Source organism: Erithacus rubecula (genome assembly GCF_903797595.1).
Source record: "Erithacus rubecula genome assembly, chromosome: 2".
In the NCBI taxonomy this organism is placed as follows: Eukaryota; Metazoa; Chordata; class Aves; order Passeriformes; family Muscicapidae; genus Erithacus; species Erithacus rubecula.
In genome coordinates this window covers 104,477,981-104,495,062 of record NC_136685.1, presented here as the reverse complement: position 1 = coordinate 104,495,062, position 17,082 = coordinate 104,477,981, and the positions used below count along the sequence as shown (strand labels likewise).

Here is a 17,082-nt window from a genome sequence, read left to right as displayed (position 1 = left end):
TAAAACTTGAAGATAGCAAATAGCAAATACAGCTGACTGGTGCTGCTGGGGAAAGTGGGAGGAATTGCTGTCAGCAGGTGGAAGAGATCAACAGTTGTGAGCTAAAAATTAGGGATGTGTAAGGCAAAAAAAGAAAGGGATTGTTTAGGGGGTAGAGAAAAGAAGGTGGAAATGCACTGACACTTAGAAAATAATTGGGGCAGCTCTATAAATCACTGTTTATATATATTTATGTGTGTGTCTCATACACATGTGCATCTTTTATATATATGTGTATGTATGTTTGTATAAGAACACTTTTTTCTTTATCTGGTCCAGTACAGTGGGACTGAATCAAATGTATGAAGTAGAAAAAAGGCATGGGGGGAAAAAAAACCCACACTGAAACTTTAAGTGTTTATTAATTTATTTATTTAACTTGCATGTGCATTTGTCTCACCAGTAGCTGGTGGTCACAAAAAAACCCCTCTGAAATCGACAAAACTCTCAGTAAACTTGATGAACACTGTTTAAAGTATCTAATAATAAGAAAGTTGCAGAAAATTCTTCACTTGTACAGCCTAAAATGTGCTGAATATTGAAGAAAAACCTCCCACCAACCCCTTTTTTTATTCAAAGATGGTTAAAAAAGGTAATTTTGTGGCGAGTATTAAGTTGTGCCGTTGCCTGGACTGTGCAGCCTGGTTTCCTGAGTTGTCAAGACTACAAAAGAGAGCCCTGGGAGGCTGTGGGTGCTCCCAGCCGGGTGGGCTCCGGGAGCTGGGGGCGGCGGGAGCCAAAACCATTTTCTTCAGTGTCTTCAAATGTGCAAACAGGGGTAGGGAGAGAGCAGTGGGGATAAGACACTGATGTAAGAACATCTATTCCATGTTCCAGGTCATCCTTATCTCCTTTTGGTTTTTTTTTTTCAATTGCTTCTCTCCCTCCAAATATTCTTTAAGGGCAAAACTAAAGGAGCTTCTTTACTATTGGCAACTCTTTTCTCCCAGAGGAAGATATTTAAACAACAGCTCCTGCCAGGTTTAGATGTTTGGTTATAATTTACTACAATAAATAACAATTAATTTATTAACTATGAAATTCCATTATAAGAAAGAAACTGTGTTTTCACAAAGTTGGCTTTGTGGTTCTTAAAGATACCATAAAATGAGGTCAGTAAGAAAAAAAAAAACAAACTTGAAAAACATGGCTTTTGTATTATACATAATTAAAAACAACTAATTGTTAATAAATAAAATTAATTATGAAGCACTTCTAAAAATTTTAAAGGCAAATCTATTTAGGCCTACAGTTAACATGCAAAGTCATCCAACAAATAACACAAAATTGTACTGCAGTAGTCAACTGTTGCATCAACATTCAAAAAGGTCTAGACAGCAGCACGACTTCTCCTTATGGCAAATGCCTGGCAGCTCATCCCATCTCCTCCCCTCCCAGCCCACAGCTCTGCCTGAGCTCTGGGGATCCCTCTGGGCAGGAGGAGGAGCTACTGCCCTCCCTCTCCACTGCCAGAGTGTGACACAAATCGTGGAGGCTTCTGTGGTGGCAGAACTGGCCTTGTGGTGGTATAAAATAAGAGGGATCAGCCCAGGCTGGGAGGGGGGAAAGGGACACCCAGAGCTGGGGCTGCCCCTGTCACAGAGTGGCCCAAGCCAGGTGCTCCTGCCACATCCTTGGCTCTTCCAGCTGCCTTGAGGGTGGGATGAGCCCCCTCCTCACCCCATGGGAAATCTGCAAAACCTTACAACTTCCTAAAGGTGGTTGTGGTTTTTTTTTTTCTTTTTCTTTTTCTCCTGTTTTCAAAAGGGTTAAAAAAAGTAGGAAACTTCTTCTCAAATTCTCGCTAGGTTACACTTATAACTTCAACTAACACAACAGTTACATGACAAAGTACTGCAAGTTATCAAAACGTACTGTACAGAAAATTACAAACTTGTTGCAAAATACATTGCGCTGCTCTGACCGAGATAAAAAGTGCTTTGCTTTGTCAGAAAAGTGTTCTTCTGAAACAGAAGTGCTGTAGCCTGCAGTAAAGTTCAGGTGTTCGCTCTGGCTGTGCTCTCCTCTGCTAAATCACGTTTCCAGCGTTGGCAGTTGGTGCTTTCTGCCCGGCTGGCCCAGCAGAGGACAGTGCTGGGAGTGCAGGAGCAGGGCTGGGCTGCTCCCTGTCCCTGTCCCAGCGGGAGCACACAGAGCACTGCTGCACTCTGGGGTTCTGTACACCACGCTATTTCCACAGGGCTGCTTTCCTTCACAAGCTTCTCCTCCCTGCCTGCGGATCCCACACGCCACCAGCCAGGTCCCGCACTGACCTCTTCCCAAAAAGCTTCAGCGGTGCCTGTGCTGCCTCATGAGGGGCACGATGCAGGAGGGGGGCCCAGCCAGTTTGAGGAAGGGGTGTCTCAGCAGCTCCTGGGCCGTGGCTCTCTGCGAGGGCTCTCGCACCAGCATCGAGTCCAGGAAGCCCCGGAGGACCGAGGAGACCTGCAACACCACACTGGCATTAGGGGTGGGAAAAAGCACTCCCAGCTATGCTGGCTCTGTGCATGCTGCTTTCTTGGGAAGACAAGGGACACTGATCTTCCCAATTTCAACAGCTGAGCTGAGTTAAAGGCTGTGGGTCTTTGCTGTGCCGCTCATGTTTGAAGTATTTGGGTATCAACAGCATTAAGGCAGGCTGAGGGCTCAGGTCTGATGGAAACACACCCCAGCTGGGAGGTGCCCAAAGGCTTTGGCACCTCACATGGATGTACCGTCCCACCCAGAGCAGGGCTGATGAGCTGAGCTGCTCTGCTCCTTGGGCAGGCTGGGAAGCACAGGGAGCACGAGGCTGTGCCCAGCTCCCTTTGCCTCACTGGCTGCAAAGGCAGTGCCAGGCTCAGGCACAGACAAGGCTGTATGGATGGGTTTGGCTGCACCTCCACCCCACAGCAGTTCTGTGCAGGACTCAAGGTGCCCCCTAGAGATGTAAGGTATTGTCTGGGGGTGCAGGGGTGTGCCTACAGTGCCCTGGACATGGGCTGTGCAAAGCCCTGAGCCCAGGGAAGCTGACCTTGTGCACGTCCTTCACGCGGGGCGGGAGGTTGTCGCGGATGCGGCGCATGGCCTGCAGCGGCGGCTCGTTGAAGTACGGGGGCTCCCCATCGATCATCTCGATCACCATGATGCCCAGGGACCAGATGTCCACCTGCAACACACACAGGGCTCCTGAGCACTGCTGCCAGGGCAGGGGGGCAGCAACACAACGGGCTCAGCGCTGGGACTGTGCAAAGCCCGGAGCTGCTCACGCTGTGGCTGCCGCCAGCCTAAGCCAGCGGTCTGGCCAGACAGCACCATCCATCTTCCTGTTTCAGCCAGGCAACCATGGCTCTTCTTCTGAGCAGTGAGTGCCTTGACAAAACAGATTAGCAGGGGCTTACAAACCTGCCTCTGTAGCTGGCTTAGGTGCTGCCCACTGGAAGCTCCATGCCTTGGAGAGGCAGTGTCCTCTGCCCTGCATTCCAGCTGCACTGATTTGCAGCCACTGAACGCCAGCCCCAGGCTGGCTCTGCACTGCTGGAGAGCAGGGTACACCTCAGCTGCTGGGAAATCTCTTACTCTATTCCCCTGAAGCTTGAAGACTCCAGGAACTCCGTTCAAGACCCCCAAGGCAATGCAAGCACTCACTACACACAGGAATGTTCACAACCAGCACAGGTAGCACATTATGTAAGACCTTTGGAAAGCAATTCAGCTGCAGCTCAAAAGAAAAAAAATTATATAAAAGAAATCTTTTTCTTAGTCTTGGCCTGCTGCAGAGCTGCTTCAGAATCCCAGCCCTCTGATGACTGTAATTCCTGTCATTTGCCAGCCCAAATACAGCCAGGGCCAGTTCATTCTGCTTTTGCTCTTTTGCCAACACTATCCTTTAGCTTAAATCCTTTTTTCTCCCCTTTCCCTTCTGGTGGGGAAACTTAATGCAGCCCTAAGTTCATCCACTTTATAATCCCCCTAAGCTATTAATGGGCTATTAATAGTTGATGCTATTATCTCTGGAATGTCTTCTACAACAGCACAGATCCTGCGTGGAGAGCAGTGCCTGCAGGGTGCTCTTTGTGCTGTGCCAGAGCAGAGTGAGGATGGAGCAGCTCCTGCTCAGCTCACCTCCCCTTGCCGGTGTATATCTGCATTTCTAGTATCTATATTCCATATAGGTATGTGTATGTGTAGCTGTGGGTAAGCACAGCCGTGTCCCCGGCTCAGTCTGCTGGCAGGGCTGAGCTCCGCAGCTGCTCTCTGTCCTGCAGAGCAGCCGTGTCCCCGCTGGGGAGCTGTGAGTCACTGTCACGGCTGAGCGCGGCACAGGGACTGCTCTTCCCAGGCTGCCGGGGCAGGAGTGCACGGGTGACTCACAGCTGCCTAATGGGCGGGGCACGGCTCTGCAGAGCTGCCCAGTCCCCCCACCTTGCTGGGCTCCTCTGAAGCGTTCCAGCAAAAATGTGTGCGTTGCCTTTCTCAGAACATCTGGCAGTGCTTGAAACGGCTCCCACGGAGGTGCTTCTCCTACCCTGTCTCAACTGCTGACAGCAATGACTGCAGTGAATGAACCCATGTGGAGACCAATCCTAACACAGAGGGTGACAATGCAACACACCCAGCTTTGGGACCCTCCGACAGGACCCGTGCTTCTGCTGGCACTCCTCCAGAGGCAGGGAAAGGCTGCAGCTGGATGGAAGCAGAGTGGCCCTGTGCAAATACTGATGGGACTGGGCTGTGCAGGAGGGCCGTGTGAGGGGGCTGCTGCTTTGGCACACACAGGTGTGCACGCCTGTGACTGCAGCTCCAGCCCACAGACTTGATAGTAAACAGCAGCAAAGGGCCTTTCACAACGTGCAAATGAGGCCAGTTCCTCTCACTACAGCATCCCAAGCTGATGGGTTCATGTAAAAGCATTACACTGCTAAGAGAGCTACATGGAGCTGTTATTTAATAACTTCATCTTGGGGAAATACTTTCAAACCAGGCACAATGCAGCACTCTGGGGCAAACGTAATTGCTGCTATTAGCACAGCTCTGCAAATACTTCTGAACTGCACAGCTCTGACAGAGCTCTACAGGGTTGGGATATCCCCTCCAGCAGTGCTGAACTCACCTGGGTGCTGTAGGGATAACCCCTCCTGGGATAGCCCCTCTGGAGTGCCTGCTGTGCTCACCTCAGTGCCACGGGGAGCTGGACAGCTCCTGTGGGGTGCCTGCTGTGCTCACCTCAGTGCTGTAGGGCAGGCGGGATATCACCTCTGGTGCCATCCAATACGGTGTCCCAACCAGGGACTTCCTCCTGGGGACCTCCTTTGACACTTGGGCACAGAACCCAAAGTCAGACAATTTTATCTGTGAAAAGAAGCAAAAGCCCCTCTTGAGTAACAGGATAAACTCCTCCAAGACACACCTCCAGCTGAAGCTGCAGGGACAGGGATGGAGCTGCAGCATTTTCCCAGGACAGGACACAACCCAGCTCTGGAGGAGTGTCTGGAGATGGGAACACTCAGCTCATTAAAGTGAAGGGGAGATGCAGGAGAGTGGCAATGGTGCTCATTCCTGATATCATCTGTCACAGCCCATTGCCTCTCCACCAGCAAAGGATGTGGAGGTGATAAATGGCTTATAACACTTAAAAATAGAAGGAAAACAAAATATTCCAAACAGAACCCCTGTGTTTGTAGTTATGCATGTGATATCCAGTAATACACATATTCCAATTGACACACACCCCTCCTGTGGTTTGTACCAGTTTGTACAATTCTTGAGTTTGGCAGAAAATGTGAGAAACAAGTGACATTCACCCATTCCTTTGTAGCACCCACAGAAAATAAAACCCCTTTGTCAAGCCCAGGACCTCACAGTGTGGGCTATCACTGAAGAAGCTGCCATTTTTATGCAGCAGGAGAGCTAAGCTGGAGAAGGCAGGGAAGGGTGCAAGACTCCTTGCCAAAGAGTTAACCTGTCCCCTTTGCTTGGGAACTCAGGAATTAGAACTGTCCTTGAGTAGCTGTGACAGTGACCTGAAATAGAAATAATGGGATACACAAGCACTCCGGAGAGCAGCTCCTGCTGCATCATGTGCCTGGCTCACACTTTTATGACAGTTTTTTTTTAACAACAAAAATTATGGAAAATTATCACCTCCCCCTCTCTGTCGCTGTACAATGCCAAGGTGAAAACTCCTCCAACCACAACAAGCTGGTGTGAGAGTTGGTGGCATCACCCCCTTCCAGAAACAGATTGCTCCTTAAGGCTAAAATCTTTTTTTTTAAACCCTCAAGTACTTATTTGGAAGCCTGGAAGCTCTCAAAGGGATTTTCCTGGACATATTCCTGACCTCCACTGCACAGTTCAATGGTGACCCCTGCCCAAGGTCCACAGGGTGTGTATCCCACCAAATACTCCGTGTCTGGGGATACAAAGTGAGCCCAAAGAGCCCCAGGACAAGTGGAGTGGCAAGCTGCATAAATCCCTGCATTGTGTAGACTTACTGTCAGCAATCAATTGCTTTCTTTTGGGGCTCATCACAGACATTACTTTTTTAAAAAGTTACGGGCATTATTTTCAACAGAATTATGAAATGACTGTTGGTATTTCTAAAACAAAGCCAATAATAGCCAAGTTCTCCACGCTAAATGTGTTTTTCAGTTTACAGGATGAAGAATGGAAGAAATAATGCATATTTTGGAAGCAGAGCCCAATCTTCTTTTGTAGGAGCACAAGAGGTTTTGCATATCTATTGCTCATTCGAGTACATAAAAGACGACGATTTTCTAAAAAAAGATAATTGCTCAACACAGCCATGAAGAAATCTGCAATGCAGATAATAAGGACTGGAGTAATGAGTATAATGAAGCACTGTATACAGACCTCGAGAGCAGATCAGATGTTATTTCAGCAACATGAACTGAAATCACAACGGGAAAACTCCTACACATGGGATTTTCTTTCCTTGACAGGATTACCAGGAGCAGCCTGGGATTGCTGCAGGATGAAAATCCCTCTCCCTTGGTGAAGTGGGCATCAGATCAGACAGGCAAGCCTTTGGCTATGGAGTCAGACCAGGCCTGGAAGCCAAGAGCTCTGGAAGGGGAAGGTCTGGATCTGGTTCCAAACCAAAGCTCTTGGGCTCAGTCCAACCCTCCAGGTCTTAGGTGTGTAAGGCCAGTGGAGCAACCCTTCATTTTTTTGTGTGCAAACTATGTTTTGTTTACTGAGTAAGTCGTGCAGCATTGGCTCCCCTTCTCCCCCTGCTCATTAACAACACAAAGACAGCGCAAGTTATTTAAATTGAACTGTGGGACAGGTTTTATCAAGCATCTTGGAAGTGTGGAAGCTATTCTTACCATCTGGGGAGGGTCTCAGCAGTAATGTAGATTATTTCCTATTTGCATAGATTGATGTTGGGCCTCCCAACTTGCTTGGGGAAGCAGAGCACGTGTACAGAAACTGCTAAGTAAATGATAACTAAATGTGGTAAAAAGGAAGTGTTTTTTGAAAGGCATCAGGGTAGGAGTGCTGCAGCCCAAAAGGAGGTCTCCCATCACCTGATCATCACCCTTAGTGTCTAGTTTCCTCTGCCACTGCCTTTGAGGCTCCAGTCCCTCCCCAGGGACTCTTCCTGAAGCACAGATGCCAATCCCCAGCGAGGCCAGGCCTGTGTTATTTGGACTCAGCCCTCTCACAAGTCATTCACCCCCTGTGACAGGTTGTTAGCGGGTCACACCCCGTGGTTCCCCGGCCCGGATCGGCTGGTTCCCAGGCAGGGAACACCCGTGCAGGGTGTTGTCCGGGCTCACCCTGCCGTCGCTGGTGAGCAGGATGGAGTCGCTCTTGATGTCGCGGTGGATAACGCCCTGGTTGTGCAGGTAGGACAGCGCCCTCAGCACCGACACACACACCGTGGCGATCTGCTCCTCGTTCATCCTGCGGCAGCAAGGGAAACACACTCAGCGCTGGGCAACGCCCACAGGGCATCGGAGAGCACCGGCTCCCACCCACACCACCGGGCAGCGGATCTGCTAGTGGGGGCAGAGCCCCGATCCCATTTCTGACCGGAACCGGGCATGAGGTGTGGGCAGCAGCCCTGCAGTGAGGGCTGGCTCACTCTCCCTGCAGCACCACTAAAGCTGAGTGTGCCATGTGCCTGTTTCTCTCTGGGAAATCACAGCAATGCCTTATTTACAGTAAGCTCACTGCTTGCCAAGCAGGCATCACGACTGGGAAGGAAACAGGTGGGGAATAAATATGAGAAAAAACACCCTTAATTGTGCAGGCAAAGCACCAGGCCCTGGGCTGTAGCTCTCTGAGAGCATTCTGGTTATTTCAGCAGAAAAACAGACAAGAGTCCCCAGCTACAGTGCAATGCCTGGGATGGGCTGTGCACTCTGGTGCCACTGTCCCACTGCTGATGTCCCCAGCATCTCTTTTCCATGAGCAGAAGAACACCCATGGAGTGCTTTAATTCGATTGCCATTTGCAGTATTTTAGCAAAATCTTTGAGGGAAGGTCATGCAGTGTGAAAAAAAAAACCCACCCAAAAGATTAAGAAAATATAATTTTGAGTTAAAAAATAGATGGCAGTTCTTAAGAAGTGGTGTCCTGGGAATAACGTTTGCTGTTAAACTTCTGTCAGAAACATTTAAGATAGAGCTTTTAAATGGTTTGGCAAACACTTGCAATATTGAGATTTATTTCAGCACATAAGCTAGGGTAACACTAAAAAATAAAACACCTCTGTTATAACTCTTGGTAGGATCTAAGAGCATCATTAAACTAGGAGAGAACACAAATTTTCTAATTTATAATTCCTTGCTTTTGTTCTTGCTCCCCTAAATACTCTCCTGCTGGTTTGGTGTGGAAATTTTAATTTTCTTTTGTTCAAGAGGAAGAAATTAAATAAAGAATCCCTGTTCCCTATCTCATTTTATCCAGTTCATCAGAAGCAGATGAGCAAAGAGCAGATGTAAAGAGGGCTGTAAAATCTAATATCTCTCCTCAGAAGAGGAGAGCAGTTCCATACACTGCAGCTCTTGTGCTGGCTAATTTCCTACTTTAAGAGTGTAAATGAAATACAGGAATGTGCTCCACCATTGGCACAAATATTCTGATATAAAATTACTTTTCCTCTTATGTTTTAGACTTGGTTTGCAGATAACCTTTGTGAGGAGAAACTACCCTTCAAACAGACATGGTTATTACAGTAAACCCAACAACACAGATCACCAAACAGGAAAAGGAACTTTTTTCTTTTTTCATTTTAGGAAGTAATGGATAAAATTTGTGTTGCTGCTAAACTACCTTCTGAAGTGTAAGCAAATCCCCATCTCCCAGGGGCCCTCTCAGCTATTTTTTCCCCCTATGATTTAGCAAATTCTGGTGTTCACAGGAGTTCATCTGCAATTCTGGCTCACTGATGACACTATATCCAGCCTGCTATGTATGTTGTAACTGCATTTAGCTATAGAACACATGCACACACATTCCCCATGCACGTGTACTTGATGCAGCTTTCTGTTCTCCCAGCCCACCTGGTGTGAGTGACGATGTCGGTCAGCGCGCCGCCCTCCAGGAACTCCATCACCACCCAGAGCTCGTCCCCCACCAGGTAACTGTTGTACATGTCCACCACGTTCTCGTGGTGGTAATCCCTCATGATCACAACCTGCAAGGGCACAAAGGGATGAGCAGTGCTACAAGCTTTATCTGACTCTTCTTCTGACCTTCTTTTTCGCTGCTGCTGAGGCAAAGGTTCTGCGATGAATCACGTCCTCCCTAATCCTTATGCTGGTGCATAAACAAAATCAATATATTTACATAAAAATATCAGTCATCATAAATGCACCGGGAGGAAGAAGGAATCTCTAGTTGATAGAGTATAAACAGTAGATAATTGTTTTATTGCAGCCTGTAGGAACAGACCTGTTTATTTAATTGTTTTTTATTGCCAACTGCTTTCAGTATAGCAATTTTTTTTTCACCTGATCAATCAGTGAACGCATCAAAGTCATTTTCATAAAAGTAAATGGTACTTTGCACAGATTTTCAACAGAATGCTGGAGAGTAAGACCCCAGAAAACTCACTCAAAGAGACTCCTGAAAGGCTTATGGGTTTTTGTGTACTCTGAGTTAGGCACACCAGAGAAGTACCAACAAGAAATGGCAACCAGGAGAGAGAACAGGCAAGGCTTCATCACAGACAGAGGGATTTCATCCCTGCTGACAGCAGATTTTCAGAGGACATGAGTGACTGGAGCGTGTCAGGGAAGCAGCTTGGTCCTGCACAGCATGTGGGACCTGCTTCAAGATGTTGCTGCTCAAGAGATGCTCAGTTAGAGCCACCACAGCCTCCAGCAGAGGCAAAGCCAAGCCCCAAATAACAGGACAGTTGTGCACTGTGTAAAGAAGACTCAGGTGAAGTTTGTTGTTTAATATTGTAATTAAAAAACAAGCAGTTTTTAAAGGTTTCAATGAAACCAATCTGTCATGTGCTGAGAGAAGATACAGTGTATAGGAAATACAAGATAGAATTAAAAGGCTCATTCTCACAGGAGGTTTCCTTGGGATCCTGTAGTGTTTTTGGTATTGATCACGATATTTACAAGTGATCCCAAAAAGAGAGCAGTGAACACACTCCACCAGATGCTTTAAGGGAATAAGAAGTTGAAAAAAGGAGAAAGTCTTCAAGTTGCAGAAGGTACACTCAAGCCCCAAACTGGGAGAAAAAATGGCAAACAAAAACCACTGTTCTGAAATTTAAAATCAGGTACATGGGGAAAAGTCTCCCACAAGAAAGTGTGGGCTTTGAACTGGCTGCAACCACTCAGGAAAGGAGATGTGGGAATTAACAGACTCAGTTCCATAAAAAAGGACTGCCAGCTCTTAGCTTAGTAACCATCAAAAAAGCAAAGGGAGTGTTGATGGTTAGGAGAGGAAGGAGGGAGGAAACAAAAAGCATGTGTATGCCAGAAACACAGCACTCCTGGTCTGGAATAGTCTGCTTAGTTTGGATCCTCCCTCTTGGAAGAATAAACTGTGTCAGGAGACAGAAACAAAAAAGCAGCTGGGCTATGTCTGAGCACCTGATACACAGCATGGACCAGCTGATACATTTCTCAGCTGTTTCCTGTGACAGCATTAGAGGTTTCAAGCCAGGAGGAGAAACCTTGAAACTGGTATGGCTGTACAACATTTATACAAGCACAGCTGCGTGCAAGACCCACCACCTCTTTTAGAAATGTATTAATTTGGCTCCTGATGGTGGCATTTGGCCCATGTCTGCTGTTGAATCGACTGCCTAAAAATCCCGAGGCACCCCCCCAACCCAGGTACCTCGTTGAAGAGCAGCTCCCTCCTCTGCTGTTTCCTGAGGTCCATCTTCTTCACAGCCACCTGCTTGCCCGTGTGCTTCTCGGTGGCGATGCACACGATGCCCGTGGAGCCCTCGCCGATCTTGATGAAGTTGTCCAGGTACTCCCGGGGGTCGCCGGGGCTCACCACGAGCTGCAGGGCAGCTCGGAACTGTTCATGGGACACCCTGGAGGGCTGCTGCTCCGAGGAGGAGCCCCAGCTGGGGGGAGGGTAAGCACTTGATGTGATACTGGGGGAGCTGGGGTAGGAGGCGGTGGAGATGTAGGGAGAGCCGGGCTGGAGGGGCGGCTGGTGATAGTGGGGGGCTTTGTGGTAGACCAGAGGGTACTGGTAGCTGCTGCTGGAGTAGCTGACTTTGCTCTGACTCTGAGGTAGCTTGACTGGGCCCCGGGGGTAGGTGTCCGACCCGGAGAGCGGCGGGCTGACGACCAGCTGTGCTCGGTCATAATCCACCTGCAACACAAATGCCCAGAGTGAGGCTGGGGGGGCAGCACCTTTCTCCCTGCCCCTCCACTCCATTTCTCCAGCAGCCCTGGGGTCCCAGCAGAGCTGGCACAGCGTGCTCCCTCCCACATTGTACCCGTTCTGCCCAGCGTGGCACTGCTGCCCTGCCCTGGGCAAGGATTTGCACACCCCTGAGGGCTGCAGTGCCCTCAGCACATGAGGCTGGGCAGGTCCATGATTCTCAGGCCCATTCATCCATGCATGTACCTGTTTGTACATCCAACAGTCTTTGCTTGGTGTGGAAGGGACCTGTGCTCAGAAAAGTGTGTTTGCTCTGCATCTGCAGTGCCCTGCAGGCTCTCTGGGCCATTTCCTCCAAGAATCCATCCTTCTCACATCCAGCCAAAATTTGCCCTCTGGCAAATTCCAATTTGCCTCTTGCCAGTACTCAGATTAAGATTCTCAGCTCTTAGCCTTTTTAAATGTTTTTCTCCAGGAATCCAGGGATAACCCAACCTCTCCTTGTGGAGGTGGTGGTACCCTAAAATCCCTGTCATCTCCTGTCTTGCTAGAGCTGTTGAGTGACTGCTTACAAGAGTTCAACGAGGAGCCTAATTCAATTCACCATTTCTTAAATAATTTTCCACAGTGATGCACTACTTAACTGCAATGTCACAAATCTGTTAATTTTCATCTGAAATCAGAGAAAATCGCAAAGGAAATTATGCCAATGGGAAGCCTTGTTCATTTGTAAGGTTCCCTTCTATTTTTTGTATTTCTCAAGCTTCTCTAAGCTTCTTACATTGAAGGCTAATGAATGTATAACATTTACAAACATAACAGTTTGCTTTCTTCTATCCAAACTAATCCCCCCCCCCAAAAAATGCAGAACAAAAAACCCACCCCAAAATTTTATTTTTTTTCCTCTGGAAAAGAACATCATCACATTTACAATACGTGACTCCTGATGATGTGTGGAGCATCTCAGGGCAGGGGGGCGGTTTGACACAGGCTCATCATGTAGCACAATTACAAATAATTATGGCAATGAGTTCATTTAATCAATCAATTTCAGTGGCAGTGCACAGGGATGGACAGAGCAGCAAACTCTACACAGCTCACGGTTTCTACTATTACTGCTGGCTGCCGGCCAGGAGTCCCTGATCCATGTTAGTTAAATGCACATTAATCTGAATTTGGCAGTGTAATCAAGGACCCAACTGAACTGTGAAATTGAATTCTGCGGTGGAACATCATTTGACCATTTTATGCTAAGACTGCAAAAAAAAAAAAAAAAAAAAAAAAAAAAAGAAAAATCTGCCGCAGCATCAATTTATCACCGCGGGCCCTGCACAGAGAGGAGGAGTTTGGAGCCAGAGTCGCCTCAGTGTGGGCAGCAGAGCTCCAGAGCAATTTCATGTCAGTGCTTCACCTCCCGCCTGAGCCGGGCGTGCACATCCATTCACTCCACCCCAGCTTCAGCAGGGGAGAGGGAATGCCTCTCCTGAGGCTGCTCAGAGGCTTCCCTGGGAAGAGCTGGAGTCTGCTTGCATGGAGGCATCAGGAGCACCCGGCGAGCACAAACAGGGCTGCACAGCTGCCTCCCAGGATGATGGGATTGTTTAGGCAAAAATCCACATAATTACAGCCATCATTTCCCTTCCTCCATCAGGCAGGGACAGCCATCAAATAGGAGGGAGTCACAGACATCATGAATTTCATGAAGGACATTACACCTGCCAAACTAATTAATGTGGAGAAGTGCTCAGATGGTTTGGTGGAGGGAGGGGAACTCAATCTAACCCTGTCCTATATATCTGTGTGTGTAGGGACAAATAATTTATTGCTTTGGCTGTAAATACACCATTTTCTTTGCAACACTGAGAGAGGGAAAACCTGGTCTAGAAATTCAATCCATGCCAATGAATTATTTGAGGCAACACCCATGTCTGGTATTTCTGAGTATGCCCTAGGCTTAACACAGTGGCAAAAGAATATTCTGCTGTGAAATTTTAGAATGAAAATTCAGGGGTTCAGTGTATGTACTTGCTGAGAGTTTTCAGAAGCTTTTTGAGGTTAGCATTGCTGTACAATGTAAACCCACTTCCTGAATCCTGAGAAATGTTACAAAAAGTCAGGAGCTATAATGAGTAAATCAGCTGAAGCTCTCCTCCGAGCACGGGTCCTGATGCAGTGCTGCTCATCATGGCAAAATCAAACACATGTTATTCCACTAATAATTCTATTTCTGCTACTGAATGCAGTCACCTACTGAACAGAAATTCTTTAAATACTACAAAGGAAAGAAGAAAACAGTCCACAGTCATTCAAGATCAGCTGAAAGGAGCAGCCAAAGCTGTGACATGACATCCATCACGGCACAGTTGAATCTTTCACATCGGCCACATCGGCACTCGGGTCTTTTCGCCATTAAAATATGGATGTAGCACGGTGCCTAAACTCATTTCAGCTGCCACTCTGGTGACAGTGATGCCTGTTTGTACTGGGAACAGCAGAGGAATACCTGCTAGTTCCTGGGGGGTGCCCTCCCCATGAGGATGCTGCCTGGGCAGGGTGTCCTTGTGCACTCTGCAGTGGGACTGCGGCACAGACACAGCCACAGCCCAGAGCCCACATCCCTGTGTCCCAGTGGGATGCACTCACCCCTCTGTGACATGCAAAGGATTTCCATTCGATCAGGCTTTAGTTTGCCAGGTAAAGATGTAGAAGGGATGGTCTGTAAATCACACTGATATCACAAAGGCCAAGGTTACTCTCGGTGCTTTGCTGGTGGAAATCGCCAAGACTCCCTGCTCCACACAGGAGGCAGGCAGCAGTCACACAGAGCTGCTGGCACGTGAATGGGGAGACAGGGGAAAAAAGGAGGGAGTTTCTGACAGTAAAGGCTTGGCCTGCCTTTGCCAGGCTGGAAATGTCCCTGTGGTACAGAGGGACACAGAGGATAATGGTGAGCAACACCTCTGCTACATTACAGCAGTACAAGGTAACGAAGGGGGAGCAGACATCACAGGCCCTTGAAAGAGGGACAGGAAAGGATCACAGAGAGCTCCTTCTGGAAAATGACAGGGAAAGGAGCTTTGAAATAATGGGGCTTGGTGCCAGAAGTTCATAGGGCTGCCTGTGACGAAGAGGAGGGTGAAAAAAACTCATGTAATATAGAGTGGCCAAAAATAAACCAAGCTGGCATGATGAATTCAATATTATGAGACAATATTATGACAATACCCTGTGTGTGGTGAGAGTAACACAGCAGATTCTGCAACTCCATGCAGGTGTCCTAGAGTTAGTCTGCAGGACAGAAGAGCAGGTGGGAGCCAGATCTGAGCCTCTGGCTTCCTACACCTCCATGGCTCCACTGCACAGCAGTGGCCAAGCCCAGGGCAGAGCAAGTCTTCTGATGTAACAACGCTGAAATCCCTGATGATGAAACAGGGCAGACATGTGATTTATCTGACATTTCATACCTGCAAATAGTACTGAAGTAAATCTGCTCCCCACATTTACAGGCCAAAATGAACATCCTTGTTAAGTGCACTTTGATATCACACATTTGTGCCTGCAGACTTTTTCACCCCTTTTAATTATACTTTAAACTAAATCTCATTTGTAAAATATCTGATTTGAGATCTGACTCTTATTTAGCAAGCCCATTTGATGAACCATTATTTTACTCATGCCTCCTTGAAAAGAGGATTCTTCAGCAATCATCCAAGATAAGAAGCTCCTATTCACTTCCAGGAGCTGTGGACAGGTTTGGGAGTTGAACTGCTGCATTTAACAGTGAATCATCAAGTTTCAATACTCCATGGTTGTAGGAGTGTTTTGCTCTGAGGAGAGGGACAGCTCACAATGGATCTTGCATAGAGGCATATTTTTTTAAAAAATGAAAGTTGTTACTGCATTTTAATAGGATATTTTTCAAAGTGCTGGAATCCTATAATAAACACCAGTCTTCTGCCCTATTGATTGGTGTAAAACTGGCAGAAGCAGCTGCTACAGGGTCTCTGAATTACTGGATTTGTCCTTCTCCTTTCTAAACTCTGACAGTCAAGGAAATGGCAGCTAACCCATCCCAGATTTTCCTCCCAGCTTCCAGAATGCACACTGAATGACACACTGGTGCTAAGTTAACTACCACACATGCTCCTCCCACCACACCCTGAGCTTTGGAAAGGTGCCTAAAGAGACCTGGTAACTTTTCTACTCCACCCATGATCTATGCTCAATCTCCAAAGCCCAGCTCTGTGCTTTAATGCAAAAATGGAGGAAAAATGCATCTCTCTCCCTTTACCACTGGGCACTGCACCATGGTAAAGGCAAAGCAGCCAAAACCTAAGGAAGCATTGACACAGGCACACCTCCAACAGGGACAGCATGGATCTGAAGACCTGGCCCTGCAACAGGACACAGCCATATTCTCAGAGCACACAACCAAATGCACTGTTCAGGTATCATTAGAGAGCATCTCAGCACTGGCAGTCACCTACCTCATCTTGTGGAAAGTCACAGCAACCTCAGGCTTGGAAAAATGCTTAGTGCCTGTTGCTAGGGGAACTCAGAGATGTTCAGTGTAAACTACTTTGAAAAGGCATCTCTTGCAGAATATTAGATGTTAAAGAAGATTATCATGGCTGTGTGACTAGAGATGTGAGAAAAACACTCTTCTTTGAACTGACCAAGTGGTCACAGCAAACTGTTGCAAGCAGGGTTGGAAAGCTTGTGTAACACACCTCATATGGCAGAGCAGGGACAGATTTGAGCAGAGGAGCTGCCTTTAGATAACAAGGCTGAAATGCTTTCTTGCACATCAACCCTTTTTTTTAACTACATCTAAAATGCCTTGGGTGAGATCAGCTGCTCTGATTTCATTTTAATGCTTAAAAACAAAGCAGAAAAGAGTAAGCCCCTACAATGAGCAGTGAAGGGCTAATAAACTTTATAATATAAATACAATATAAATACTGAGGCACAGAGGTTTCAGTCTTGCACAGCAACAATTCAAACTCAGAAGTATCTGATACACAAACCAGAACAGATTCTCACCTCCTGCTGAGATCTGCTCAGGTGTGCAAACTCCCAAAGCTACAAAAGCTGCCCAAGCCAAAGACCTTGTGTTTCTTGAAAATTTCATATAAAATCCCCAGAAAATGGGCATCTCCAAACCTGCCTTTCAATAAGTATCTTAAACCCACTGGTCCCTGACATCCATTTTCAAACACCCAACTG

The 17,082-nt window shown here is 47.4% G+C and overlaps 1 protein-coding gene across 8 annotated transcripts in view; it reads right to left on the bottom strand.

Moving 5' to 3' along the window:
• Positions 1 to 394: 394 nt before the first annotated feature.
• PAK5 (p21 (RAC1) activated kinase 5) overlaps positions 395 to 17,082 on the bottom strand; it is a 155,986-nt gene continuing 139,298 nt past the window's right edge. For all 8 annotated transcript variants that reach the window (XM_079298552.1, XM_079298551.1, XM_079298553.1 and 5 more), the window contains 6 exons: positions 11,353 to 11,844; positions 9,552 to 9,685; positions 7,821 to 7,947; positions 5,245 to 5,370; positions 3,053 to 3,187; positions 395 to 2,484 (listed from right to left, as the gene is read on the bottom strand). In XM_079298552.1, coding sequence (XP_079154678.1) covers positions 2,329 to 2,484; positions 3,053 to 3,187; positions 5,245 to 5,370; positions 7,821 to 7,947; positions 9,552 to 9,685; positions 11,353 to 11,844 — 1,170 coding nt within the window. In that variant the 3' untranslated portion in view covers positions 395 to 2,328. The remainder of the gene's footprint in view (positions 2,485 to 3,052; positions 3,188 to 5,244; positions 5,371 to 7,820; positions 7,948 to 9,551; positions 9,686 to 11,352; positions 11,845 to 17,082) is intronic.